The 26,717-nt window shown below is 43.7% G+C and overlaps 1 protein-coding gene across 1 annotated transcript in view; it reads left to right on the top strand.

Annotated features, from left to right (window-relative positions):
* The window catches only part of KIAA1328 (KIAA1328 ortholog), a 176,254-nt gene that overhangs the window by 115,963 nt on the left and 33,574 nt on the right, over positions 1–26,717 (top strand). Inside the window, 2 exon segments of the mRNA XM_070743646.1 lie at positions 18,270–18,448; positions 23,069–23,168. Of these exon segments, the coding sequence (XP_070599747.1) occupies positions 18,270–18,448; positions 23,069–23,168 (279 nt within the window).

Here is a 26,717-nt window from a genome sequence, read left to right as displayed (position 1 = left end):
AGCTTCCTGAATTCCTGAACATTCTTTGTTCTGCCTTTTTGATGACATTTTTGATGTTAGGTTAATTACTACTACTACTACTACTACTACTACTACTACTACTACTACTAATAATAATAATAATAATAATAACAGCAACAACAACAAACAACAACAACAACAATAATAATAATAATTGTTGTGGTTGGCCCTGGCCCAGCTCCTGCCCCAAGGAATGTGGAGGTGGATGCAGGGGAAGCATCAACATGTCATAGGCCTGTTTTATTGCCGACAGAGTCAGGGAGTGCAGTTTCCTCGGACGAAGAAGAAGGTGGGGGTGACTTGGAAGAGGGGGGCTTGACACACAGCCCAGGAAGCCAATCTCCACTATCTTCAGCCGATTCAGATGCGGAAATCTCGGACCCACGCAGGCGCAGAGTTATGCATAGAAGAGACCAATTGAGGACATATTACAGGAGATAAGAGAGGCCACCTGTGTTTTTTTTCAAGAGGCAAGTGGACTTTCTGGTTTTTCTTTTGAAGACCTTTCGCTTCTATCATCCAGGAAGCTTCTTCAGTTCTCACAGGATGTTGGGAAATAGAAGGATTTATATTCCACGAAGACAGCTGGTAATCTGTATCCTTTTAGAGGGTCATTGAGGCCACTTGGAGGTTTGGCTGTGTCCTCAGGGTCACCTAAGCGGTGCAAATGGATTTCCATAGGAAAGAAATAGCAGATTGCAGGAACCAGGAGCATTATTCAGGTGACCCTAAGGACCCAGATAAACCTCCAAGTGGCCTCATGGACCCTCTAAAAAGGATATAAATGACCAGCTGTCTGCAAGGAACAAAAATCCTTCCATTTCCCCACCATCCAGCCAGAGTTGAAGAAGCTTCTGGAATGAGAAACAAAATATCTTCAAAAGAAAAACCAGAAAGTCCAGTTGCCTCTTGAAAAAAGCATCTTTGGGACAAAGTCTCAACACCTGTTTTGTACTGTGATGTCCATGTAAAATCTTGGGTGAACACATCAAATAGCTAAAAGATGTTCCATGTTCACCTTGTGCACCTCAAACTTATAAACATGTTATTATTTTACATATGAAGCAGGTGAGGATTCCACTTACCGGCCGCTACTGGTATGTCCTCTGGGATTGTTGCGGGCGCGCGCATGCCCAGTGGCATGAGATTTTGCTTCTGCGCATGCACAGCAAGCAAAAACCCGCATGAGAATGCTCTTGCAGGTAAGACTTTGCCGATTTTCGGCGATTTCTTTGCTTCTGCACATGCGCAGAAGCAAAAAAACCCACAGAAAGTCGGCGAAATCTCACGCGTGAGGGCATCCTTGCATGAGATTCCACTTGCTGCGTATGCGCAGAAGCAAAATCTTGCACATGCATGTGTGTGCATGCATTGAGAGCGTGGACATGAATACGCATCTCCATTTCCGCCCCCAGAACTCCGATCCCAGCTGTACCACCTGCAACCCACTACTTATGTAAAGCCTGCAAACTATTTCTCCTCTTGTTTTTTAACCAATCATAAAATGGAAGGAAAACTGAAAGTATAATACAGTGATACCTTGTCTTACAAACTTAATTGGTTCCGGGACGAGGTTCTTAAGGTGAAAAGTTTGTAAGACGAAACAATGTTTCCCATAGGAATCAATGGAAAAGCGATTAATGCGTGCAAACCCAAAATTCACCCCTTTTGCCAGCCGAAGCACCCGTTTTTGCACTGCTGGGATTCCCCTGAGGCTCCCCTCCATGGGAAACCCCACCTTTGGACTTCTGTGTTTTTGCGATGCTGCAGGGGAATCACAGCAGGGGAAAAACGGGCGCTTCGCTGGCAACAGAAGTCCAGAGGTGGGGTTTCCCAGTGAAGGGAGCCTCAGGGGAATCCCAGCAGCACAAAAATGGGCACTTCGCTGGCAACGGAAGTCCGGAGGCGGGGCATCCCAGCAGCGGTGGTGGGTTTGTAAGATGAAAATAGTTTGTAAGAAGAGGCAAAAAAATCTTAAACCCCGGGTTTGTATCTCGAAAAGTTTGTATGACGAGGCGTTTGTAAGATGAGGTATCACTGTATAACAATGTATGAATTACATATATTCAGAAATTTAAGAATACTAAAACAACAATCTTTTTTTCAAATTACACACTGAATTTGGTTATTTTAGTTATATAAATTTTTGTACTAATGATTAAAATAAGGCGGTAGTAATGATGACAGATGTATAGATACGGAGAATTTAATAACCAAAATGACTTTCTTTACCGATTGTATTTGCAAAAAGAAGAAAACAACAGGATACAAGGAGGGTGTTTGATGGAATATTGTTTGCGTAAATGTATTTATATTGTTCAATTCAATTTATTAGATTTGTATGCCACCCCTCTCCGAAGACTGTTATGTTTATGTATTCATTTTTCTTTCTTTTTCTCTTTGTTCTTTTTCTTTCTCTTTGCTGTTATTGTTTGTATGTCTATATTCTTTTTAAAATTTTAAACCTTAATAAAAACTATTTTTATATAAACTATTTCTCCTCTTGGCTGAATGCCCTGGATCGGTTTATCCTCGTCCAGTTACTCGGCGCAGCTTGCCCATCACCTGAAAGGCTCTTCAAGGTACCCTCCAAAGCTAAACCAATCGACCAGTTGTAGGTCTTGAAAAGCTACTTCATCGCTCCGACGCAGATGGTCGGCTATGCGCCGGAATATCCCACACCGCAGACATTAGTTTGCAAGAGCAATATGCTCAACACCTGCAGATGCTCCTGACATCTGGGATAGTTGAACTTCTCCCTCTCTCTCCTCCACCCCTCTTCTGCAATCGCATTTCAGCTGCATTTTTGCATATGCGTATCCTGTGCCAGGGATCATGGGACCGGGTAGGAGCTTATTTGAAGACGAGCCAAAGAAGGGGTTAGCACCCAGGCAGATGCCAGCCCGATCGTGAAGCAGCTCCTCATTTCTACTCCAAAGATCTTGGCTGGGTTGCTAGTCCGGGATAAATCTGCTTTTTCCTAGAAAATAAACGGTGTGACTTGAATGCTCTTTTTTTTTTAAAATTTATTTTTAGAGTTGAAAGGACCTTGCAGGACATCTAGTCCATCCCTCTGCTCAAGCAGGAGACCCTACACCACCCCAGCCAGATAGCAGTCCAAACTTCTCTTGAATATGTCGAGTGTTGGGGCGTCACAACCTCCGTTGGCACCCTCATCATTAGAAAAGTCTTCCTTATTTCCAGGTTGAATCTCTCCTTAGTCACTTTCCATCCATTGATTCTGGTCTGGCCCTCTGGTGCCCTTGAAAATAGAAACATAAAAACATAGAAGATTGACGGCAGAAAAAGACCTCATGGTCCATCTAGTCTGCCCTTATACTATTTCCTGTATTTTATCTTACAATGGATATATGCTTATCCCAGGCATGTTTAAATTCAGTTCCTGTGGACTTACCCACCACGTCTGCTGGAAGTTTGTTCCACGGATCTACTACTCTTTCAGTAAAATAATATTTTCTCATGTTGCTTTTGATCTTTCCCCCAAGTAACTTCAGATTGTGTCCCCTTGTTCTTGTGTTCACTTTCCTATTAAAAACACTTCCCTCCTGGACCTTATTTAACCCTTTAATGTATTTAAATGTTTCGAACATGTCCCCCCTTTTCCTTCTGTCCTCCAGACTATACAGATTGAGTTCATTAAGTCTTTCCTGATACGTTTGATGCTTAAGGCCTTCCACCATTTTTGTAGCCTGTCTTTGGACCCGTTCAATTTTGTCAATATCTTTTTGTAGGTGAGGTCTCCAGAACTGAACACAGTATTATTCCAAGTGTGGTCTCACCAGCGCTCTATATAAGGGGATCACAATCTCCCTCTTCCTGCTTGTTATACCTCTAGCTATGCAGCCAAGCATCCTACTTGCTTTTCCTACCGCCCGACCACACTGTTCACCCATTTTGAGACTGTCAGAAATCACTACCCCTAAATCCTTTTCTTCTGAAGTTTTTGCTAACACAGAACTGCCAATGCAATACTCAGATTGAGGATTCCTTTTCCCCAAGTGCATTATGAATAATGTGACTCCCTCCTCTCCGTGGCAATCCCTCAAGGGTATCCTTGGCCCTCCTTTTCGCAACCTCTCTTCGTATTGTCTTGGTTTCCATTCCCTTTTTCACTTTGGTTGCTCTCTTCTGTACCTTTTCCAGAAGTGCTATGTCCCTTTTGTAGTGAGGTGACCAGAATTGGATGCAGTATTCCAGATGTGGTCTGACTAGGGCATTATAAATTGGTATTAGTATTTCCCTAGTCTTGAAGTATATCCCTCTGTTGATGCAGCTTAAGATTGTGTTGGCTTTTTTTTTGATGCTGCTGCACATTGCTGGCTCATATTTAGTTGGTTATCCACCCAGACTCCGAGATCTCTTTCATAGTCACTACTGCTAAGTGAGGTTCCTCCTAATTTGTAGGCGTGTCTTGGGTTTTTCTTGCCTAAGTGTAGGACTTTGCTTTTCTCAATATTGAACATCATTTTGTTAGTTTGGGCCCACAGTGTTAATCTATTGAGATCTTTCTGCATTCTGAGCCTATTTTCTGGAGTATTGGCTCCCCCTGCAAGCTTAGTGGCATCTGCAAATTTGATTAGTTCCCGCTCTATTCCCTCGTCTAGGTCGTTAATGAAAATATTGAAGAGCACAAGAGCTACCGGAGGTCTGGAGGCTACAGTGAGGCCTGCTGGAAGTCTGGAGGCTTCAGTGAAGCCTGTTGGGCCTACCGGAGGTCTGGGGGCTTTAGTGAGGCCTGTGAGGCCTGCTGGAAGTCTGGAGGCTTCAGTGAGGCCTGTTGGGCCTACCGGAGGTCTGGGGGCTTTAGTGAGGCCTGCTGGAAGTCTGGAGGCTTCAGTGAAGCCTGTTGGGCCTACCGGAGGTCTGGGGGCTTTAGTGAGGCCTGTGAGGCCTGCTGGAAGTCTGGAGGCTTCAGTGAAGCCTGTTGGGCCTACCGGAGGTCTGGGGGCTTTAGTGAGGCCTGTGAGGCCTGCTGGAAGTCTGGAGGCTTCAGTGAAGCCTGTTGGGCCTACCGGAGGTCTGGGGGCTTTAGTGAGGCCTGTAAGGCCTGCTGGAAGTCTGGAGGCTTCAGTGAGGCCTGTTGGGCCTACCGGAGGTCTGGGGGCTTTAGTGAGGCCTGTGAGGCCTACCGGAAGTCTGGAGGCTTCAGTGAGGCCTGTTCGGCCTGCCAGATGTATAGAGGCTTCAGTGAGGCCTGTTGGGCCTACCGGACATCGGAGGCTTCAGTGAGGCCTGTTGGACCTATTGGAAGTCTGGAGGCCTGCTCTGCCTATTGGGCCTTCCAAAAATCTGGAGGCTTCAGTGAGACCTGTTAGGCCTACCGGAAAGTTGGAGGTTTCAGTGAGGCCTGTTCAGCCTACTGAGTCTGGAGACATCAGTGAGACCTGTTGGGCCTACCAGAAGGTTGGAGGTTTCAGTGAGACCTGTTGGGCCTACTGAGTCTGGAGACATCAGTGAGGCCTGTTGGGCCTACTGGAAAGCTGAAGGCTTCAGTAAGGCCTTTTGGGCCTACCGGAAGGCTGGAGGCTTCAGTGAGGCCTTCTCGCATGCATGGGAGGGGCAGCAGGGGAGATTGCATGTGTGGATTTGTGGAGGAGAGGTCATTGCATTATGGATGTGGGCATGCGCATGCACGCTATTGCCCATGCGCGTGCCCTTTTGGCACCTAAGCAAAAAATAATAATTCTTCAATCTCAAGCAAACATTTTTCATCAATTTACCATTCATCTCTCTTTGTTGGCTACTGTGGCTCTCGGGAAGATGTCTGTATATCGTTATTTCTTTGGCAGCTAGTCTGATGTGGGGTATCTGGAGGAGAAGCCCTCCTGCTGGAGTCTGAGCCCCCTCCCTTCCCCCGCTGATATTTTTACTTAGCGGGAAATGTCAAACTAAAAATTTCACCGCAATTTTCTTGCCTTCGGTTGTAGGTGGGTTGTTAGGATGATCTTTCCGGGGAGGGAAATGTTGGCTTTTATCAGAATATAGGCGAGAGAGGAAGGAGCACATGCTGTTGACAAAAAATTGACAAGGAATTTATTTTATTTTGTTTCATCACCATGTTAAAGAAACACATTATTATTTGCTCGCCAAGCTGCTGAACTCGCACCGGTGCCCGTGTCATCCGCCTGGTGGCTTTCCTTCTCTCCCAGTTTTGTGTTGCAAAAAAGATGTTTAAAAATATCAAATTGGATTGTAGTTATTTCTGGAGCTGCAGCCGCACTTTCTGTAGATTTCCCCTTTCCCCTTTAGCAGAATAAGAGCGTTGGACGGGACCTTGGAGGTCTTCTAGTCCAGCCCCTTGCTTAGGCAGGAATCCTTTCTTTAAAATCTCCAGTGATTATTTATTATTTATTTTATTGAATAGATTTCTATGCCACCCTTGTCGTAAGACTCAGTGACGGAGCACCACAACTTCTGGAAGTAAGCCATTCCACGGATTAAGTAAAAGAATAACAGAGTTAAAAGGGACCTTGGAGGTCTTCTAGTCCAACCTCCTGCCTAAGCAGAAAACTCTATATAATTTCAGAGTTGGAAGGGACCTTGGAGTTCTTCTAGTCCAACCCCTTGGTGAAGCAGAAAATCTTATACAATTTCAGACAAATGTCTATCCAGTCTCTTCTTAAAAACTTCCTGTGATGGAGCCCCCACAACTTCTGGTGGCAAGCTGCTCCACTGGCTAATTGTCCTAACTATCAGGAAATTCCTTCTAGGTTGCTTCTCTCTCCTTGACTATTCCCCATCCTTTGCTTCTTGTCCTGCCTTCAGGTCCTTTGGAGAATAAGTTGATCCTCTCTTCTTCTTTGAAGAGAAAACCACCAGTTTGGAAAGGGACCTTAGAGGTTTCCTAGTCCGACCACCTAAACCAGGCAGGAAACCCTGTACCATTTCAGACAGGGGCTATCTCCAGCAATGGGAGCACCCTCAACTTCTGGTAGCAAGCCGTTCCACTGGTTAATTGTTTTCCCTGTTAGGAAGTTAGTTCCAGTTTGCTTCTCTCCTTGATAACTTTCCATCCATTATTTCGTGTCTTGCTTTCGGCTGCTTTGGAAAATAAGTTGACCACCCCCCTCCTCTTTACATAGAAACATAGAAGTCTGACGGCAGAAAAAGACCTCATGGTCCATCTAGTCTGCCCTTATACTATTTTCTGTATTTTATCTTAGGATGGATATATGTTTATCCCAGGCAACTGAACTCGCAAAGAGCTGTCCAAGGTGCTGAATTAAATTGTCCCCGTGTCTTTTCTGAGTAAGAGTGACTAAAATCTAATAAACATAGAAACATAGAAGATTGACGGCAGAAAAAGACCTCATGGTCCATCTAGTCTGCCCTTATACTATTTCCTGTATTTTATCTTAGGATGGATATATGTTTATCCCAGGCATGTTTAAATTCAGTTACTGTGGATTTATCTACCACGTCTGCTGGAAGTTTGTTCCAAGGATCTACTACTCTTTCAGTAAAATAATATTTTCTCACGTTGCTTCTGATCTTTCCCTCAACTAACCTCAGATTGTGTCCCCTTGTTCTTGTGTTCACTTTCCTATTAAAAACACTTCCCTCCTGGACCTTATTTAACCCTTTAACATATTTAAATGTTTGTAGTAGCCCTTCAAATATAAAACACTGCTATCGTGTCTCCCCTCTTTCCATCAGACTAGATGTACCCAATTCCCACCACCGTTCTTCATATGTTTCCGCCTCCAGCCTCTGGGGGGGGGGGCTCTCAATTCTTTTCCAACCTGACCCCCACGTTATGCATGGCTGTTGAAGCTTCAGGAGGAGCAGGTGCCAAGCAGTGTTGCGTTCATCCAGGGTTTTCTGCAAAACACAACTCTTTGTGAATTGCTCTGGAGGTGCTTTAATAACACCCCAAAGGCTCCCCCCCCCATCATTGACTCTCACCTGCGACTTTGCTTGTCCCATCTTCACCCATCTCTTCCTTCCTAGCTGCTTTTAAACTGACATCTTGACAGCTTCGGACGGACTCGGTTTCCAAATGGCTGGCAACGGTTTAATTCTCTCCCCCTTCTCCTCCTACTCTCCTCTCTCCTGTCTCCCTGAGCTAACAGGAATTTCTGCTTAACCCACTTGTCACTCTCTCGTCAAACAGCCAGGCTTACCTGCCAGCGTGTTGATGCTTGTAGCTTTTGAAGAGGGTGGGGAAAAAAAGTAAAAATAAGAATAACAGCAGGTCAGCCACTTAACTCGGACAATGAAATGTCCCTGGATGCATCTAGAGAAAAAAAACGAGAAGGCTGGGCTTGCTGGGAGAGAGAAATCGGACTTGTCAATAGGGCCCATATCTTTGCCACAGATGGAGTCCGTTGCCCGTCGTTGCCTAGCAGATGTCGGTGTGAAGCCTCGGAGAAGCTGAGACGCAGCAGGCTCCAATGAAGGACACCTCTGTCCTTTGGAGGCTGGCATTGCTCTTCCGTTATCAGACAAAACGGACAGCGTTTGAACGCCTTGGGTGGGTTTTCTGTTCTTTTTGCCCAGGATTCATTACTGGAAGGAAAAAGGGGGACATGATCGAAACATTTAAATATGTTAAAGGGTTAAATAAGGTTCAGGAGGAAGTGTTTTTAATAGGAAAGTGAACACAAGAACAAGGGGACACAATCTGAAGTTAGTTGGGGAAAAGATCAAAAGCAACATGAGAAAATATTATTTTACTGAAAGAGGAGTAGATCCTTGGAACAAACTTCCAGCAGTAAATGAATTGAAACATGCCTGGGATAAACATATATCCATCCTAAGATAAAATACAGGAAATAGTATAAGGGCAGATTAGATGGACCATGAGGTCTTTTTCTGCTGTCAGTCTTCTGTTTCTGTGTTTTTATGGTCCTTCAGTTACCAATCTCTCTGTAGATAGAGATGGATGGATGGATAGATGGAAAGGTAAGGGAGGTAGATAATTAGATGGATAGAGGCAGATCCGTAGATTAGATTGATTGATAGGTAGGCAGGCATATATATACACAGTAATCCCTCGGTACTTCATGGTTTTGCGGATTCACTATTTCACAGGTTTTCAAAGTGGGCTTAAATCCATTAAATCCATTAAAAATTCATAAAATTATTCTACAGTACTATTCTGTTAAAGAAACTGGTAGGATATCACATGTAGTTCCAGCTGAGAAACCTTATAGAATGACTGTTTAATGCAAAGAGTGGGTTTTAAAAGTCCAAATACTTGTTAAATACATTAAAAAATATGTTCCTTTACTTCACGGAAATTCATTTTTCACGGGTGGTCTTGGAACCCATCCCCAATGAAAAATGAGGGATCACTCTCTCTGTGTGTGTATATATATATGTCACATGTTTTTTTGCTGAATTTGAAAATTAAGGGAGACTATGATAGATCTATTTCGGCCTTATTTTGGCCTCATCAGCTAGCCATACCCACTGGGACTTGAACCTGCAACCTTTGCCTTGTAAGGCAGAGAATTATCCTCTAGGCTACAGTATCCAATCCCTTCAGCTCTGCACCAGGGAAGGGTTACATATTTTTGTGTCGAATCACCCTGGTGTATTGAATATATATTCAATATATATATTGAGCTGAAGGGATTGGATACTTTAGCCTAGAGATTAATTCTCTGCCTTACAAGGCAAAGGTTGCAGGTTCAAGTCCCAGTGAGGGTATGGCTAGCTGATGAGGCCAAAATAAGGCTGAAATAGATCTATCCTAGTCTCCCTTAATTTTCAAGTTCAACAAAAAACAAAAACAACACACACACACACACACACACACACACACATATATATACACACACACACAGAGAGAGAGAGAGACCAAGTTCTTAGTTTTTGTTTTCCTCTTTCCTTTCCTCTCCAAACTCTTATAGACCCCCTAGTCACATGATTGGATGGATGGATGGACAGATAGACAAATTATAGATACTTGATGGATAGATAGATAGATAGATAGATAGATAGATAGATAGATAGATAGATAGATAGATACATAGATACATAGATAGATATATAGACAGACAGACAGACAGACAGACAGATAGATAGATGATAGAGGTAGATAAACAGATAGATAGACAGAAAGACAGACAGACATAGACTTTGTATCTCTGTATTATTTCTATCTAATATCTCAGTCTCAAATTTGGGATTTGCAAATTTAGATATACATAGATATAACATTGTTTATATACATAAGAAGGAAACATGAGGACGGGACGGAAGGCACGCGGGTGCACTTATGCAGGCCCCTTACTGACCTCTTAGCAATCGGATGAGGTCAACAGTGGATAGTCTAAGGGTAAAGCTTTGAGGGTTTGGTGATGAACACGTTCCTTCTCTATATCCAACTTCATGAACAGATCCAGGAGGCCGGAAGAACGATCTGGTTCGCTCAGTTTTTATAGGAGCATTAATGAGATGCGATAAAGCCACTACCCGTGGCATTCATAATGCGATGAAGTTCATTATGAGTGGCCTTTTCATAGTCTTGACCTCATTACGTTTAGTCCTTATGACCCAGAATCCGGCTGCAGTTATTGTGCAGGTGAACTTTCATTTAACCGAGGTCCTAATTTTAGAAGCTGCAGCGTCTGATCTTTTTGGGATTTTTATGGAGAGATCGTGCACTTGTCGGCAGGTGCTGCGCATGGCACACTCTAGCCACAAAGATTTCTGGAGTCCTCAGCCTACGACCAAAACAAGCTCAAAATTTCCAAGGCTAAGAAAGACAGTTGCATAGTTCGTTTTGCCCAATCTTACGACCTTTCTTACCACAGGTGTTAAGTTAGTTAACACTAATATTTCACCAGAAGAGCCCTTCGCTCCTCCACTCGAAACAGAATATCCTACGAAAATAGACTCACAATCCTGGGCCTAGAAAGCCTAGAACTACGGTGCCTAAAACACGATTTGAGTATTGCCCACAAGATCATATGCTGCAACGTCCTACCGGTCAATGACTACTTCAGCTTCAACCGCAACAACACAAGAGCACACAACAGATTCAAACTTAATACGAACCGCGCCAAACTTGACTGTAAAAAATATGATTTCAACAATCAAGTTATCGAAGCGTGGAACTCATTGCCGGACTCAATTGTGTCAACCCCTAACCCCCAACATTTCTCCCTTAGACTCTCCACGATTGACCTCTCCAGGTTCCTAAGAGGCCAGTAAGGGGCGTACATAAGTGCACTGGTGTGCCTTTCGTCCCCTGTCCAATTGTCTTTCCTTTCTCTCACCTATCATATATATTTTCTTTCTTTCATATATCCTCTCCTCTAAGTTCACTTTTACCTTTACATATATTACCACATGTCTATTTTTCTTCCTATGTATTTGTGCATTGGACAAATGAATAAATAAAATAAAATAAATAATAAATAAAAATTTATCATATTTTTCAGAGTATAAGATGCACCTTTTTTCTCCCTAAAAGAGGCTGATATTTTGGGTGTATCTTATACTCTGAATGTAGCTCTTTTCTTTTTTCCCCCTTCCAGCCCTAACTAGCTGCTAACCATGTTCCCAGCTCTTCCCGGCTTGCAAGCTCTTTCATGGTTTCTCTCTGCGAAGAATGTTTTCCAAGCCCTAAGTCTTTGCAGGGTTTTTTCTATTGCTCTACTTGCTCCGAATGTTTCTTTCCAGGTGCTAACAATGTTCCCAGCTCTTACCCACTTGCAAGCTCTTTCATAGTTTAATCAATCAATCAATCAATCCATCAATAAAATTCAATGGGGAAGCCAGATTCGCTTAACAACGGGGTTGCTAGCTCATCCACGGCAGCGATTTGTTTAACAACAATGGCAAGGAAGGTCATAAAAAGGGACAAAACTCCATGTGACGACTGTCTCGCTTAGAACAGAAATGTTGGGCTTGGTTGCGGTCGTAACCCGAGGACTACCTGTATTCTGGTCTAGGTGTTTTCTCTGGGGATGGATTTTGCACTGTTTAACCTACCTTTTATAAATAGGAACGTCTTTAATGAGAACTAGGTGACTGTGATCGCTTGATAGATGATTAAATTTACACATTGCCTTTCCCCCCCCTTTTGGAAAACAAACATCCGAAAAATAATTAATTCCGGAGACGATCTGACAATAGAAAATAGCATCACTAGGAGAGGCTGGAAACTCTGGTTATTTTGCAAGAGCCGACGAGCCAGAGAAATACAAGTGAAATTCATAGAAACATAGAAACATAGAAGTCTGATGGCAGAAAAAGACCTCATGGTCCATCTAGTCTGCCCTTATACTATTTTCTGTATTTTATCTTAGGATGGATATATGTTTATCCCAGGCATGTTTACATTCAGTTACTGTGGATTTACCAACCACGTCTGCTGGAAGTTTGTTCCAAGGATCTACAACTCTTTCAGTAAAATAATATTTTCTCATGTTGCTTTTGATCTTTCCCCCAACTAACTTCAGATTGTGTCCCCTTGTTCTTGTGTTCACTTTCCTATTAAAAACACTTCCCTCCTGAACCTTATTTAACCCTTTAATATATTTAAATGTTTCGATCATGTCCCCCCTTTTCCTTCTGTCCTCCAGACTATACAGATTGAGTTCATTGAGTCTTTCCTGATACGTTTTATGCTTAAAACTAGATGGACCATGAGGTGTTTTTCTGCCATCAATCTTCTATGTTTCCATGATAGCAATCTTCCAACATTTAAAGCCAGGGGCTGTCACAGAGAAGAAATGGTCAAATTATTCTCCAAAGTATATTTGGGACAAGACAAGGAGTAATCAGTGGAAACTTATCAAAGAGGCATCCAGCATAGAATTAAGGAGAAATTTCCTGACAGGGAGAACAGTTAATCACTGAAATGGCTTGCCTCTCGAAGGTGTGGGTGCCCCATCACTGGAGTTTTTAAAGAAGAAATTGGACCGTGATTTATCCAGAATGATGTAGGGTCTCCTGCAAAGAGTTGGACTAGAAGACCTCCAAGGTCCCTTCCAACTTTATTATGTATGTATGTATGTATGTATGTATGTATGTATGTATGTATGTATGTATGTTAGAGTTGAAAGGGACCATGAAGGCCATCGAGTTCAACCCCCTGCCCAAGCAGGAACCCTATAGTACACCAGTCAAGTGGCAGTTCAATCTTCTCTTAAAAATGTCCAGAGTGTTGGAGTTCACAACGTCCGCTGGTAGGTTGTTCCATTGGTTGATCGCTCTGACCGTCAGGAAGTTCCTCCTTATCTCCATGTTGAATCTCTCCTTGGTCAGCTTCCAGCCATTGTTCCTCGTCCGGCCCTCTGGTGCCCTGAAGAATAAAGTGATCCCCTCCTCTCTGTGACATCCCCTCGTATACTTGTAGACTGCTATCATGTCCGCTCTGGCCCTCCTTTCCTCTAGGCTATCCATGCCAAGTTCCCTCAATCTCTCTTCGTAAGTCTTGGTTTCCAATCCCTTAATCATCTTGGTTGTTATTTTTTGCACCTTCTCCAGAGTTTCAATGTCTCTTTTGAAGTGTGGTGACCAGAACTGAATACAGTACTCCAGGTGTGGTTGGACCAGGGCGTAGTGGAGTGGTATTAAGACTTCCCTGGTCTTGGAGTGTATTCCCCTGTTCATGCAGCTTAGGATTGTGTTGGCTTTTTTTAGCTGCTGCTGCACATTGTTGGCTCATGTTCACCAAGACTCCGAGGTCTCTTTCGCAGTCGCTACTGCTAAGAGGGGTTTCTCCCAGGTTGTATGTGTGCCCAGGGTTTTTTCTGCCTAGGTGAAGGACTTTGCTCTTATTTGGCTGGATTGGCTCATCCAACATTCGCAAATGAGTTAAATTCCACCATTCTCGGCTGGTTTTTAATTTAAACACAAATTTCGCCCCTTTCGGAGCAAGACGTCAGTTTATTTTTATTTTTTATTTTTCGTCTGTGTGTGTGTGTGTGACATTTCTCCCCTTCTCTTCAAGCAGACTTAATGAAGCCGTATTAGTGCCGTAACTTGAGCAGTATATAAAGATTGGTAAATAAGACCCCATTAAAAAATACTTGGAATGTAAGCAGCGCGGGTCCCAGTAGCCTTCCTAATGTCCGTTAATGGTTATTCGGAGGGATCAGAAGGCTCATTTTCCTGAGCCATTAAGTCAAACTGTGCGATTATTTAGAGAGTTAATTCATGCAGCCTCCAAATCAGACTTTAAGTAATGCGGAGGGTAGGAGGTAAAAAAAAAAAAACCTACCACGCAAAAACTCTGCAGAGAGGATCCGTCCTTTTTTGTTATTTAACCATCAGCCGTAATTAACTTGCAAATTTGAAATAATTAGAACAAATTAAAGGTATTTAACTTCGCCTCCCTGAAGAAAAAATTCAAATTGCGCCAAATGCAGTTTTAAATTATTCAAGTCTCTGAGGTCTGCGCCTCCCTCCCTCCCTGCCGCCCCCCCCCGCCGTATAATGCATTTATTTTATTTTTCTATGACAGGAATACCAATCTGCTTTTTGTCAGAAGGCTTCCCATCAAGTAATTGTTCTTTGTGTCTAATAAATGACAGCTATTCTTCTCGCTTAAAAAAAAAAAGTATTTTAGTCTCCAAAGACTACATCGGCATTGCCGTGGCATTTTAATTCAATAAAACAAAAGGTTAACTTTCTTTTCTCTTTTGTCTCTTCTCTTTTCTCTCCTATCCTTTCTTATCTTCGCCCCCACCCTCCCCATCCCATCTCCTCATTTTGTTTTAAGGAACAATCTTTAGCAAGGGGGTGGAGGGTGGTCCTGAATGACATTTTTAAAAACAATTTGCCATTCTCTCTATCTCTCTCTCCGAAGCCAGGCCTGGCTTATAAAAGCATCAGAAGAAATCATCACGTCAAATGGTTCATTTGGGTACAAGTTTAGATAAAGCGCGTGGGGCACCTGACAATGAAATTGTTGTGGCCTGTTTGCGCCCTGCACAATTAGTAATTTATTTACTTACTTACTTACTTACTTACTTACTTACTTACTTACTTACTTACTTACTTATTTCTTTATTTATTGGATTTGTATGCCGCCCCTCTCCGTAGACTCGGGGCGGCTAACAACAGTAATAAAAAACATCATGTAAATCCAATACTAAAAACAACTAAAAAAAACCCCTTATTATAAAACTAAACATCCATACAAACAAACATACCATGCATAAATTGTAGAAGCCTAGGGGAAAAGATTATCTCAGTTCCCCCATGCCTGACAGCAGAGGTGGGTTTTGAGGAGCTTACGAAAGGCAACGAGGGTGGGGGCTATTCTAATCTCTGGGGGGAGTTGGTTCCAGAGGGCCAGGGCCGCCACAGAGAAGGCTTTTCCCCTGGGCCCCGCCAAGCGACATTGTTTTGTTGACGGGAGCCGGAGAAGGCCCACTCTGTGGGACCTAACCGGTCGCTGGGATTCGTGCGGCAGAAGGCGGTCTCGTAGATACCCTGGTCCGGTGCCATGAAGGGCTTTATAGGTAATGACCAACACTTTGAATTGTGACCGGAAACTAATCGGCAACCAATGCAGACTGCGGAGTGTTGGTGTGACATGGGCATACCTAGGGAAGCCCATGATTGCTCTCTCAGCTGCATTCTGCACGATCTGAAGTTTCCGAACACTTTTTAAAGGTAGCCCCATGTAGAGAGCATTACAGTAGTCGAGCCTCGAAGTGATGAGGGCATGAGTGACTGGACCCACAGGACCCAGAGACAGTGGATGTGAGGTACAGACGCCCTATGTTCCTGGCACCTGAGACTGGCAGTGAAGAGGACATGGTGTCATAAGCTAATGAGTAGCCAGGGCCTTCTGCACTTCCTAAGATTAGAGACTCAGGAGAAAAGGAGGAGCCTCTTCTGGATCTAGGGTTCGCAGGGCCTGTAGGAGGCATGAGTGGTTATTCAGGAGGAAGTTTACTTGGGAGTAGCACTGCTGGCTACTGGGCCACACTCTTGGGGTATTTAAGATGGTGTTTGTTGTGTTTGGGCCTGGGCCAGCCGTTGCTCCCACGGATGGGAGAGATGCGGCACAAAGTGAATGTGAAAGTCTGGCTGACAGCCAGGAAGATGTGGCAGACAGCCAGGAAGATGTGGCAGACAGCCAGGAAGACGTGGCAGACAGCCAGGAGGACGAGGCCACTGGGACGCAGGATTCAGCAGACAGCCCAGGGGATTTGGCATGCAGTCCCTCAGACAGTCTTTCGTCCCTGGGTTCTTGATATATTGATCTGCGTAGCCGAAGAGCTATGCAAAGAAGGGATCGCTTTAAGGAATATTACAAGTCATTATAGGAGCACCTGGGCTGGGTGTGGTTCTTATACTGAGGGCTGGGTGTGGTTCCCTTAATGAGGGCTAAAGGGATAAAAGGGAACAAAGGCCAAGGCAAACTATGGCTGTTTATCTGTGTTATTTTGTGGTTCCTGCTCTGAAGTTTCTGTTCCGTGCCGTTGGAGTTTTCAACCCAGCTTTTTCAGACAAGCGGGAGGTGAAAACTCTGGGACTTGCTGTTTGCTCCAAAGATTCAAAAGGACTCCTGAAACATCTTTGCTCATTCCAGGTTGTCTTTGTTTGTTTTTCCCTGTGTTTTTGTATGCGGCTGAAGTAAGCCTTGCATTGTTTTTGGACACTACGAACTGTTTTGAGTAACCCTTTTTTGTTTATTTAATACAAGTTTGCTGATTAGCAGAGCACGTGTGTGTTTGATTTCTTTTCCTTGGACTGTTACGCATAGCCTGAGTCAGTCAGGCAGAACAGTGTTCACATGACGCTTCAGCACAGAGAACAACACAGTTCATCCTAGAAATCTACCGGTAGTTTCCCCTCTTGTGTTCGCTTGTGTTTAAAAGAACCACATTGTTGGCTTTCTTGATGAGCTCCAGGCTTCCAGCCAACTTCTGTAAGTCTATGGTACTGAATCTTGTTTCAGCTTGGTGATTACTGCCATGTTTATCTATTGCTGGGACTCTGGTCATTTGATAAGACTTTATAATCAGTGTGGTGATGCTTTTGCTAAAGTTTACCTTCTTTCCGAAAAGACTCAAACTACATATTTTGTAAATAGTAAAACCTTTATTAGTTAATCTGGTGGAGTGCATCAGATATGGGGGAGGGTAGGGGGACTCGACGTTGGAACAGAACAGAAATTCCCTTTTATTATTGTTGTGGTTAGCTCTGGACCTGCTCCTGCCCCAAGGACTGTGGATGTGGGGGAGACATCCACATGCTGCAGGCCTGTTTTGCCCCTGGTGGAATCTGCTGATGAAGGCTCCTCTGACCAAGAAGACATGAGTGACAGGGAGGAGGAAAGTGTGGCAGACAGCTCAGAAGGAGATCAATTATCTAGCTCCTCCTTGGATTCGGAACAAGAGTTAATGATACAGCCACGCATGCAGAGAGCGATGCATAGGCAGCAACAACTGAGAGATTATTATCAAAGAAAATGAGGCCACCTGTGGTTGGGTGGAGCTATAGTCATTAGCGAGGCTGCTATAAATAGGTTTGGCCATTGTGGAGGATTATCTGATCGTTGTGTTTCGTGACTGCTTTACTGACTTTGACTTTTTGTGTGCTGTTTTCCCCCCGCTTTGAAACTAAACCAGAGCAAAGTGTGTTTCACTTTGTGAAAGAAGAAGGACTGTGAATTGCCTCACAGCTGCAAGCTAAGTATCTCAGGGACTTGTACAAATTACCAGTTTGTTTGGAGACGAGTGCTCTTTGCTATACCAAAAGAGGGCTTAGTTTAAGTGAATTTTCATTATAAAAAACATTGTTTTGAATTTTCAAACGTGTGTGTGTCTGAAATTTGTACCTGTGAATTTTTGGGAGGAGTCTACCAGAGAGCCCAACAGAACACCGACTTTTAGCTATATAGTTTGGGATGAATACCCTTGGAATAGTGTGGAAGTATGAATGGATTTCCAGAGGAAAAAAATTGCAGAGTTTTAAGTAGGCAACGTAACAAGTGTGTTGGTAGAGGGGGAAAGGAAGGTGAACTTTCAACTGGGTAGGAAACTCAGGATGGCACCGCCAATACATTGGAACTTTGAGGAGAACTTTGACTTGGATTCTGATTTAGTTTGGATGCTATCTGGAACCATGACAACAGGGTCTCCTGCTTGAGCTGCAGGTTGGACTAGAAGACCTCCAAGGTCCCTTCCAGCCCTAGGACTCTGTACTCTACTTTGATGTTAAACACAGGTTGAAGGTTGAAGAGAAGCACCTTTAAAAAAAATTAAGACCCCTCTAACCCCACTCTTCCTTTTTCTTCTCTCTTCCAGTTCCCCCAAGATGGACTGCGAAGGTTGCCTTTTAAGGACACCGTCCGGGAGAAGCTTCCGAGCATCAGAAGGAAACGAGAGGGTCGAGTCGGGGATGAAGAGCATGGGCTTCAGTAGTGACGCAGACGGCCCCACTCTTTGGGACAGCGCGAAGAAGGAGCCCATCCGATCCAAACGAGGTGAGACACGTTTTGCTTTTGCTTATTATTTTTGTCAGATAGATTGATGTTCCCAAAGGTGGTGTTTTTTTTTTAAGACATTTCACTTCTCATCTCAGAAGCTTCTTCAGCTCTGACTGGATGGTGGGGAATGGAAGGATTGATGTTCCTTGCAGACAGCTGGTCATTGGCATCCTTTTAGAGCAGCGATTCTCAACCTCAGCCATTGGAAGAGGAGTGGACTTCAACTCCCAGAAGTCTCAGGGAGAATTCTGCTGGCTGAGGAATTCTGGGAGTTGAAGTCCAACCCTCTTCCAGCGGCTGAGGTTGAGAAACACTGTTTTAGAGGGTGGTTGTGGCCACCTGGAGATAGGTAAATGTGTCCTCAGGGTCACCTGATTGGTGCAAACAGTTCCTGTAGGCTGCAATTTTTTTCCTCTGGAAATCCATCTGCACTACTCAGGTGACCTTGTGGTAGGTAGATGGGTTGGTTGATTGATTGATGATAGACAGAGATATAGATAGATAGATAGATAGATAGATAGATAGATAGATAGATAGATAGATATAGATGGATAGATGGATAGATGATAGATAGATAGATAGATAGATAGATAGATAGATAGATAGATAGATATAGATAGATAGATAGATAGATGTAGATAGATATACAGTAGATAGATAGATAGATAGATAGATAGATAGATAGATAGATAGATAGATAGATAGATGATAGATAGATAGATAGATGTAGATAGATAGATGTAGATAGATGTAGATAGATGATAGATAGATAGATAGATAGATAGATAGATAGATAGATAGATATAATAATATATAGATGAGAGAAAGAGAAGATGGATGAGAGATGAAGAAGATAGAGAGAAAGAGAGAGAGAAGATGGATGGATGGATGGAAGATGATGAAGAAGAGGAACAGATAGATGAGAGAGAGAGAGAGAGAGAGAGAGAGAATATCTCAGCAGAAAGCACCAGTGAGTCCATTCCTTATGTCCAATTCCTCCTTTTTCTGTGTTCTTTAAAGCCAATACAAATACAGAAACGTCTCGCCCTAGATGAGAGCATCAGCCAGCAGGATATGTTTACGTATTTCTCTGCATTCCCTGCTGTCTTAAATGCGTTAAACACTTTTGTGTAGCGATACAACTCTTGCTGGTTATGCCTTTATTTATAATTCATTACACCCTTCCAACGTTTTCAATTTATTACTTATTTAGTACTTTCTCTGTATGTCGGTGGGCGCTCACACACGCGTGCATGCCTCGGAGATCCAGCAGGTGTGTTTGTCAGATCAACAATCTGGGACTATTAAACCCTCAGCCTTTGCAAGCCAGCCATTCATCCCTTTTCAAACTCCATTTTCCAGTCTGTTTCCCCTTCAATCTCGGTCTCATTGCATTCAATTCAGACCCCCCTAATTGCAGTTTAAATCATTGGTGCAAGTGGCCCTTTTATTTTATTTTATTATTCTGCACTCACACAAGTACCTCCAAAGACTTAGGGCTTGGGAAACATTCTTCGCAAAGAGTAACAATGAAAGAGCTTGCAAGCGGGTAAGAGCTGGGAACATGGTTAACACCTGGTTAGGGCTGGAAGTAAACATTTGGAGCAAGTTAGAGCAATGGAAAAAAACCCGTAAAGACGTAGGGCTTGGAAAGCATTCTTGACAGAGAGTAACAAGGAAAGAGCTTGCAAGTGGGTAAGAGCTGGGAAGATTGTTAGCACCTAGTTAGGGCTGGGTGGGGGAGGGAAGCTACATTCAAAGTACAGTGATACCTCAGTTATTGACCACAATTCATTCCAGAAGTGTGGTCGAGAACCAATTTGGTCAAGTACCGAATTTATTTATCCCATAGGAAATAATGGAAATGGATTTAATTGGTTCCCAGCCCCTGTTGACTCGCTGGGAACCAATTAAATCTATTTTCTTTATTTCCTATGGGATAAAAATCTGAGGAGCTCTATAGTCTAACCGCTCCAAGCTGTAGGAAGGGTGGGGGCGGCTGCAATACCGGCAGCTTCGGGGGGTTCCTTTCCTCCGTGCTTCGTCTTGTTACCTGCAGGCAGCTGCACCAACTTTCTTTTTCCCGGCGGCAGCGCCAGCGGCTTCCCTTCGAGGAGCAGCAGCGTCGGGAACGTCACGTAATGAAGGGAAGCCTCTGGAGCGGCGGCAACTGCTGAGATGGCTCCGGCGGCTTCCCTTCATCACGTGACGTTCCCGGCGCTGCTGCTCCTCGAAGGGAAGCCGCCGCCGTTGACGCCACCGGGAAGGAGAAAGTTGGTGCAGCTGCCTGCAGGTAACAAGACGAAGCACTGAGGAAAGGAGCCCCCCAAAGCTGCCGGTATTGCAGCCGCCCCCACCCTTCCTGCAGCTTGGAGCGGTTAGACTATAGAGACTGGGAGGCTGTAAAGTGGGCGGCCAGAATGGGCGTGTCGGATTCCGACTCCCATTCCGTCTCACCCCGTCGTCCCCATAGATCTTGTGACAGCTGCTTTGCTAAGTCGCCCTGGGACTCGTTGGACTCAGCCCCCACCCCATGTTGCAGAGAGGGGGTGTAACATGCAGGAGGCATAGACATCGGCCATTTCAGATAATAAACAAAATGTTCTGTGGCTGTTCGGTATCCGAATTTTTGTTCGGATACCAAAGCAAATTTTTGCCGAAAATTTTGTTCGGTATCCGAAATGTACGAAAACGAAGGCTTTCGAGAACCAAGGTACCACTGTATAAGACGCATGTCGATTTTCAGCCTCTTTTAGGGACGAAAAGGTGTGTCTTATATTCTGAAAAATACGGTATTTATTTCAAGAAAGAGGGGAGAGAGAGATGCTTTTGCTGCAAAGAAGCTTTGGAAAGGGGTCATCAAAGAGCTCCCTGAACCGAGGGGGGTAAGGTTAATCTCTTGCAAAGCTCCAGTACGAAAGTTGGAAAGCAGGCGAAAGGGCTGGTGTCCAAAAGAAATCAATTTCTAATTTGAAACAAAATCATTTTTGACTAACAGGAGTTCAGGATCCATTACTTTGTGCTCTCTACTCGGCTGACATTTCAGCTCTTTTCCTGCAGCGCGCCATGAATTCTAATAGTCGTCTCATAACGTTGCTCCACGCAATCAATTCAAGCCGGAGAAAGAAAGCCGGTTCAATCCGTGAAGTTTTCAGGGGCAATTTTCACTTTGGATTTCTCCCCCCCCTTTTCTTTTTAAAAACTACTACTACAGCTGCTGCTTCCTCCTCCTCCTCTTCTTCTTCCTCCTCTTCCTTCTCCCTTTCTTTCTCCTTCTCCTTCTTTTCCTTCTCCCTGCTTCTTCTGATCCTTTTGATCCTCTTCCTCCTCCTTTTACTACTATTGCTTCTACTTCTACTTCTTCCTTCTCCTTTTCCTCTTCCTCTTCTTCTTTTTTCCTTTTTAAAAATAATTTTTATTAAATACACATAAAACACAAACACATACAAAACAAACCAGTAGCTGTACAGTTTCTCCATATTTACAATAAGCTTGCATCGGCTAATACCTACAATTATATTATCCCTTTGTTGTGGTTAGCTCTGGCCCAGGTCCTGCCCCAAGGAATGTGCAGGTGGATGTGGGGGAAACATCCACATGCTGCAGGCCTGTTTTGCTCCCAATGGAATCTGCCGACGAAGCCTCCTCTGACCAAGGTAGCGTGAGTGACAGGGAAGAGGGGAGTTTTGCAGACAGCCCAGGAGTAGATCAGTCATCTGTATCATCCCTGGATTCTGAACAAGAATTAATGACACATCCACGCACGCGTAGAGTGATGCATAGGAGACAACAACTGAAGGATTATTACAAGAGAAAATGAGGCCACCTGTGGTTGGGTGGGGCTGCTGTAATTAGTGCTACAGATAAAAGTGCAGCCTGGTGTTTTAGCCTCATGGCAGTTTATCTGATTCATTGTTTTGTCAAAATCGTGGTTTTTGTGCTGTTCAAGATTGTGTGTGGACTCTCTGGACTTTAGAATTGGACTCAATTTCCAAGTTATTGTGTGAACAATTGAACTGCATTTAACCTGTGTCTTGTGTGTACCAGAAAACCCCTTTGACATTTAAAAAGGGAGCTGTCTCTGTTTTTCTGTTGATAAAGACATTTATCGTGTGGTGTGTGTCTTCCTGGACTAATTATCCTGTAATTACGGGCAGTTGAAACACGCAGGCAGTACACCCTATGCATATATTAATATTAATATATTTCATATTAATCATTCAAATATTGACAATTTGAATTCATCCTTTACCTGTTTTTTCTCCCTTTCAGCCATTCATATAATTTATTCCATACTAAGTAATATTCGGATTCTTCTTTTTCTTTTCTTTGTTAATTTGTCTATTCTATTCTACTTTCTTTTCTACTAGTATTTCTACTTCTATTCTATTCTACTTTCTATTCTACTAATATTTCTACTTCTATTCTTCTTCTACTCCTACTTCTATATATACATGTATATATATTTCATCCCTTTCCTATCACTGGGAAGAACTTAGCTTGCTGATTCACCCTCTCTAAAGCTCCCTGAAGAAGAGCTTCGGCTGCGTGGGCCCGCGGTTAAAAATCAGGCCCTGCAAGAAAAGAGAGCGGCAACTGTTTCTCCTCTTTCCACAGGGACACCTGGGAAGGAGTCTGCCATGTCTCCTGGAGTGACAGCCGTCAAGAAGGAGCTTGTGACTGCAGCCACCTCTCCGATGCAGCAAGGAGCTTGGTGGTAAGAAGGCTGCTTTCGGTCTTGCCACCGTCGTTTTTATTTTATTTTAATTCTTTATTTGGTATCCCACTTTTATTATTTTTACAAATAGCTCAAGACAGCAAATATATCCCCTTCCTCCTCCTATTTTAACAACAATAAAACCCTATGAAGTGGGTTGAGCTAAGAGAGAGCGAGTGGGTCCATGGATGGGCCACGCCCCGGAATGACGGGAACATTGTTCCGGTAGCAGAAGTGAGGTGCATAGCTTAGCTCCATTTCCGTCGAGTGTGCACGTGCAACCGGCGTGATTTGGGTAAAAATTACCGAGTTTTTTTGCCGAAACTCACTGTGGTGTCTAGAGTGGCAGTTGGGGCCAACACCAACAGTGTCCTGTCCAAGTTCCGGCTATGGGACCTGCTCTCCTGCACCACCGGCATCTCTCGGCCCATGCAGTGATGGCGCCCCGAGCGAGTCGTGGCCTTTGGGAGCAGCACTGTGCTCCCGAAGATCAAAGCAGTTGCTAAGCCGGACTTCCCAAACGTTGGTTGTGTATGAATACCTCTTCTCCCTCCCTGTTCATGTCTCATGTTGGGATAATTGACCAGGTTAAAGAGTCATGCTCATCTTTTCCCCTTAGTTGGGGGCTTCTCTGATTTAAAATGGTTGAAAGGGGCAAGTATATTTCTGCGAGAGACTGGCCTCAACCCCATGCTATTCTTCATCAGCCGAAGCTACTTGGGCAAGCAGGTCACTCTTCATTTATCACCGGGTGGGTGATAAGCTTAGATTGCAGGTTTAACTAACTAAATGAATCAATATGGAGAATTACAGCTGCCGGGCGGCCGGTAAAGTTAAAGATCTGTCAGCAGGTCTGTTATAAGCCACACCGAACAGTTAAACCCTCAAGGTTGGCTTGGCGAAGGGACCGAATCATAGAATAGAATAGAATAGAATATGGAATGGAATAGAATAGAATAGAATAGAATATGAGATGGGGGATGGGATGGAATACAACAGAACAGAACAATGGAATAGAATAGAATAGAATTCTTGATTGGTCAGGTATGACTGGACACACAAGGAATTTGTCTTGGTGAAAATGCTCCCAGTGTACATAAAAGAAAAAGAGACATTTGTCAATAATCATGAATCAAGAATCAATATTGATTGAAGAAACAATCAATATTAATAAAAATCTTAGGATACAAGCAACAAGTTACAGTCAGAAAAAGACCTCCTGGTCCAGTCTACGGAGAGGGGCAGCATACAAATCTAATAAATAAATACATAAATACATAAATAAATAAATCTAGTCTGCCCTTATACTATTTCCTGTATTTTATCTTAGGATGGGTCTATGTTTATCCCAGGCATGTATAAATTCAATGACTGTGGATTTACCAACCATGTCTGCTGGAAGCTGGTTCCAAGCATCTACTACTCTTTCAGTCAAATTATATTTTCTCACGTTGCTTCTGATCTTTCCTCCAACTAACCTCAGATTGTGCTCCCTTGTTCTTGTGTTCACTTTCCTATTAAAATACTTCTCTCCCGAACCTTATTTAATCCTTTAACATATTTAAATGTTTAGATAATGTCCCCCCTTTTCCTTCTGTCCTCCAGACTATACAGATTGAGTTCATGAAGTCTTTCCTGATACGTTTTATGCTTAAGACCTTCCACCATTCTTGTAGCCCGTCTTTGGACCCGTTCCACTTGGTCAATGTCTTTTTGTAGGTGTGGTCTCCAGAATTGGACACAGTATTCCAAATGGGGTCTCACCAGCGCTCTATATAGCGGGATCACAATCTCCCTCTTCCTGCTTGTTATGCCTCTAGCTATGCAGCCAAGCATTTCACTTGCTTTCCCTACCAGCTGGCCACACTGTTCACCCATTTGTTACTATACAAAGTACTCACAAATCTCTATCTATTATTCTCCGTTACAATATTAGAGCCGGGGTGGCGCAGTAGATAGAGTGCTGTACTGCAGGCCACTGAAGCTGACCTGTAGATCTGTAGGTCAGTGGTTCAAATCTCACCACTGTCTCAAGGTTGACTCAGCCTTCCATCCTTCCAAGGTCGGTAAAATGAGGACCCGGATTGTGGGGGCTATAGATTGGCTATGGTAAAAAGTCCTATTGCTAACATGTTTATTTATTTATTTATTTATTTATTTATTGATTGATTGATTGATTGATTGATTGATTGATTGATTGATTGAATTTGTATGCCGCCCCTCTCCGCAGACTTGGGGCGGCTAACAACAACAATAAAACAGTATATAACAAAATCCAAAACTAAAAACAGTTAAAAGCCCATTATATAAAAACCAATCATACATATAGACATACCGTACAGAAAATTGTAAAGGCCTAGGGGGAAAGTATATCTCAGTTCCCCCATGCCTGGCAACAGAGGTGGGTTTTAAGCAACTTTCGAAAGGCAAGGAGGTTGGGGGCAATTCTAATCTCTGGGGGGAGTTGGTTCCAGAGGGCCGGGGCCGCCACAGAGAAGGCTCTTCCTCTGGGTTCCGCCAAGCGACATTGTTTGGTTGACAGGACCCGGAGAAGGCCCGCTCTGTGTTGTAAGCCACCCTGAGTCTAAAGAGAAGGGCGGCATAAAAATCAAATAAATAAATAAATATTCAGCTACAAGTCTTCAGCCGCCATAGCCACACTAATTCACAAACCACTCTAAACCAAACCAAGCCACAATACCTCCAAGCCACAAGCCACGCCTATGCACAGGTGCATTATGTATATATACTTTTGTCAGCCAATCAGATTACATTACGATCTGCATATTCACTGTGACGAAGCAGTTTTACATGGTTGAAGTCATTACAATCCTTCTCTCTCTCTCTCTCTCTGTGCAATTTGGACTATTGCATCAGGTCGGGCCCGATCCCGACAGTGGGACGAATCCCAATTCTCTCGGAGTGGCATGTTTCTTCGACCCAACAGTGATGGGTTCTCCCATTAGGCTCGCGCATTGGTGCAGCCCTTCAGCCACTTATCCTTTATTAGTCACACTCAAATGAGGAAATACAAGCTAATTGCAAAGGAAGGACGTTTGGTTTGTGAAACAAAGCAATTAACCAAAAACATCCCCATCGTGTTTCCCCCATTAGCCAACGGAAGCGATTTCAGCAGAGTTTATTTAAAGAAGCGAATGGGGTTTTCCAGAAAGGAAATTGCTGTGAAAGGCTAGCTGACAACTCCTGGCACATCTGTCTCCAAGTTCATTCAATGTGACATAGGAACTTTTATAGAAATGACTTTTTGGATGATCCCGATCTAGAAATAACAAGAGGAATAAGAGCTATATACCACTTCACAGCCCTCTCTAAGCGGTTTGCAGAGTCGGCTTATCTGGCTCCTCATTTTACCCCCCTCGGAAGGAGAGAAGGCTGAGTCCCCCTTGAGCCGGTCAGGATCGAACTGCTGTCAGTTGGCAGAGTTGTCCTGCAATGCAGCATTCTAATCACTGCACCACCACAGCTCTTCTCTCTCCCCACTCTCTCTCCTGTCTGTCTCTGTCTGTCTGTCTGTCTGTCTGTCTGTCT

The sequence above is a fragment of the Erythrolamprus reginae genome, chromosome 2 (genome assembly GCF_031021105.1).
Source record: "Erythrolamprus reginae isolate rEryReg1 chromosome 2, rEryReg1.hap1, whole genome shotgun sequence".
Classification (NCBI taxonomy): domain Eukaryota; kingdom Metazoa; phylum Chordata; class Lepidosauria; order Squamata; family Dipsadidae; genus Erythrolamprus; species Erythrolamprus reginae.
The sequence above is the reverse complement of the archived record's forward strand: the minus strand, read 5'-3'. Positions and strand labels throughout refer to the sequence as shown.